The sequence below is a fragment of the Castanea sativa genome, chromosome 2 (genome assembly GCF_040712315.1).
Source record: "Castanea sativa cultivar Marrone di Chiusa Pesio chromosome 2, ASM4071231v1".
NCBI classification, from domain to species: domain Eukaryota; kingdom Viridiplantae; phylum Streptophyta; class Magnoliopsida; order Fagales; family Fagaceae; genus Castanea; species Castanea sativa.
In genome coordinates, this window is record NC_134014.1 from 47,201,678 (window position 1) to 47,204,777 (window position 3,100).

Below are 3,100 nucleotides of genomic sequence, written 5' to 3' on the forward strand. Positions count from 1 at the left end.
CAGTTAGGGAGGTAGATGCAAGGTCTTTAATGTGAAGGTAGTAGCCTTTTCCTTAGATATTTCTCTCACATCCTTGCTTCTAAAGGGTGCTTGGATCACCCTCTTACCCATCAGTTTTTCCAGACTTTTGCCTCTAACCCGTTTAGCAAGTCCCAAGGTCATTGCTGGGTCTGTCCGAGGAGACATTCCTCCTCAGACAACTCCTCGGACTTTTACAGTGTAGACTGACTTGTGGGCTTAGAGGCCCTGATCAAAACAAACTGGTACCAGCCAATTAGGCCCAAAGCCCAAATGTTTATTCAAGAGTTTTTACCCCCCACAGAGAGAGAGAGATATATATATATATATATATATATATAAACCAGGATAACAAGGTGATATAAAAGAACACAATGGCATGCTTTGGGTATGTTCTTCTTTTTACAATATATATTTAAATGAGAAACTGTATTTAATACAAATAATTAATACAATTTTTTTTTTTTTTTTGTAAGTAGAAACTGAAAATTAATTGAGAGAAAAAAAAATCCAAATATCTACAAAAATCAAATAAAATAGGTTAATTTGTTTTATTTATTTAACTTTGTTAAATATTACAGTATTACATAAGTAATAATTAAATTGATCATTAATTGAATATATTCCTAATTTATAATTAATATATACCTTTTATATATATGTATATTTATAATTTTTTATGTATAATTTTATCAAGTGTTTGTAAATCTTACTTAGACAATACAAGACATGATTCACATTTTTACAACAACTATGCTTATAATAATGATTATTACACATACGGTAATACCTATGAATGACTGAATTTGATAATGATAAGTACCATTAATTATTTAAAAAATGTTTGGAAAAAAGTTAAGAAAAATTAAAATTAAAATTAAAAAAAGTGAAAAGCGGAATGGCTGCATTGCACTCGGTATCGGTCAGTTGTCAGTGTCTGCCACTACAAATTTGTAGGGCACATGCAAGCACAAAAATCTCACTGCATCTTCTATAAAATCACATACTAGTAGATTACCCCTCACTTTCCATAAGTGGCAAAACATCCATCTCCTTCATCGATCGTTAGATACTCATCTTTATCTTTTATATCTTCTCTTTGACTTCCATGGCTACCTCAAATCCACAAACACACGTAGTCATAGTCTCTAGCCCACAAGTTGGACACGTTGTCTGTAACCTTGAGCTCGGCAATCGCCTCGTCGTGGATCACAACGTCCACGTCACCTTCTTCGTCGTCGCTGAATCTAAAGCCTCAACCGGCGAGTCCAAGACTATCCAATCAGCCAGGGCTCAAAAACTCCTAGACATCATCGAACTACCACCCGTGGACATCTCCAGCAAAGTCGAACCCAATTCTCCGATCTTCACAAGTCTTACCACCATCATGCGAGAAACCAATCCCCTTCTCAGGTCCGCAATCTCAGCCCTAAAGTCTAGGCCGACAGCTCTTTTCGTCGATATTTTCGGAACAGCAGCACTGGAAGTCGCTGAGGAATTCCACATGTTAAAGTACGTATTTGTAACCACTGCACTGCCGCTTGCGTTAGCAGTATATATTAACATCCTCGACAAGGAAGTAGAAGGAGAATACGTTGATCAAAAAGAACCGCTAAGGTTGCCGGGTTGTATGCCGGTTCGACCCGATGATGTGGTTGACCCGTTGATGAACCGGACAAAGCATGAATACCGTGTGTTCTTACAAGTTGGCTTAGAGATTCGTCGGAGTGATGGGCTTATGGTGAACATGTGGGAAGATTTGGACACTAAAACGCTTAAAGCAATGAGAGAAGAGGAATGTTACGGCTCACTACCGGTTTACGCAGTCGGACCGTTGTTTAGGCCGGTTGAACAGTCGGACCTGAAGAGCGAGTTGTTGGATTGGCTGGATGAGCAACCGGTTGAGTCAGTAATTTATGTTTCGTTTGGGGTTACTGGGAAGCTCTCAGCCCAGCAAATCACTGAGCTTGCTTGGGGTCTAGAGCTGAGCCAACAGAGATTTATGTTGGTGCTACGCTCAAACAACAAGGACAAAGGTATTAACTTGTTGGATTACTTGCCTGATGGGTTCTTAGAACGTACACACAATTTGGGACAGGTGGTCACGGAGGACTGGGTCCCACAATCGGCAATTTTGAGCCATGGATCAGTAGGGGGGTTCTTATCACACTTTGGGTGGAACTCAGTTGTGGAGAGTATAATTAGCGGCGTGCCAATGATAGCATGGCCTCTATATGCGGAGCATAAAATGAATGCTGCGTTGCTAGCTGAGGAGTTAAGAGTGGCTGTGCGTCCCATAATTGCACCAACTAAAGGAGTTGTAGGACGGGAGGAGATTGAGATGATGATAAGGAAAGTAATGGAAGATCATGAGGAAGGGAAGGCAATGAGGGCTAGAATTAAGGAACTTAAAAACAGTGGGGAAAAGGCTTGGGTTAAGGGTGGTTCTTCTTTCAATGCGTTGTCTCAAATAGCAAAGCAATGCGAGATGAACTTGCAGCGCCAGGAAGGGAAGTAGGTTGTATTAAGAAATTATTAAATAATGGGTAATTGTCCTAGGTTTGTTTAAGAAAGTGTGTTTGTGAAAAAATAACTTGTTTTTGCCTCATTAAAAATTACTATGAATTTGTTAGTGAGGTTTGTAACGCGCCTTCATTCCCTCGTTATTGTATGTGTGTTTGTTTTTTTTAAAAGTAATCAATAAATAAAGGATTATATTAATGAGTGTTTTTAGGACAATTGTTAACAAATTTTATCAAAAAAGTTTTTAACATTACTTTTATAGGAAATTTAAAAAGCTGTCAAGAAAATTAATTGCTTTATCATTTTTTTATAAAATGTTTCTAAAAATAGTTCATAAATCAATGCTCTTAGGTTATTAGTTAACATTTCCCATAAACAAAACCTCTTTTATATGATTGGTTTTTTTTTAAAAATAAAATAAATCTCAATACTACTTTTGTGAGGAATGTAAACAATATATATTTATATAATATATGCTTGTATAAATTTAAAATTAAATTGTGTAAGTTTATAAATAATTAGGTCATTAAATATATTATATTCATTTATTTATTTTAAT

General features: G+C 36.6%; 1 protein-coding gene across 1 annotated transcript; it reads left to right on the forward strand.

The window, feature by feature from the left end:
• Nucleotides 1-1,017: 1,017 nt before the first annotated feature.
• On the forward strand, nt 1,018-2,757 carry LOC142625641 (anthocyanidin 3-O-glucosyltransferase 5-like). Its single transcript, XM_075799308.1, has one exon. It carries the CDS (start codon nt 1,127-1,129, stop codon nt 2,534-2,536), a length of 1,410 nt encoding a protein of 469 aa, XP_075655423.1. The 5' UTR covers nt 1,018-1,126; the 3' UTR covers nt 2,537-2,757.
• Nucleotides 2,758-3,100: the final 343 nt, after the last annotated feature.

What these genes read in the sequence shown, in the direction of transcription:
- LOC142625641 (XM_075799308.1), top strand. Translation starts at nt 1,127, where the DNA reads ATGGCTACCTCAAATCCACAAACACACGTAGTCATAGTCTCTAGCCCA.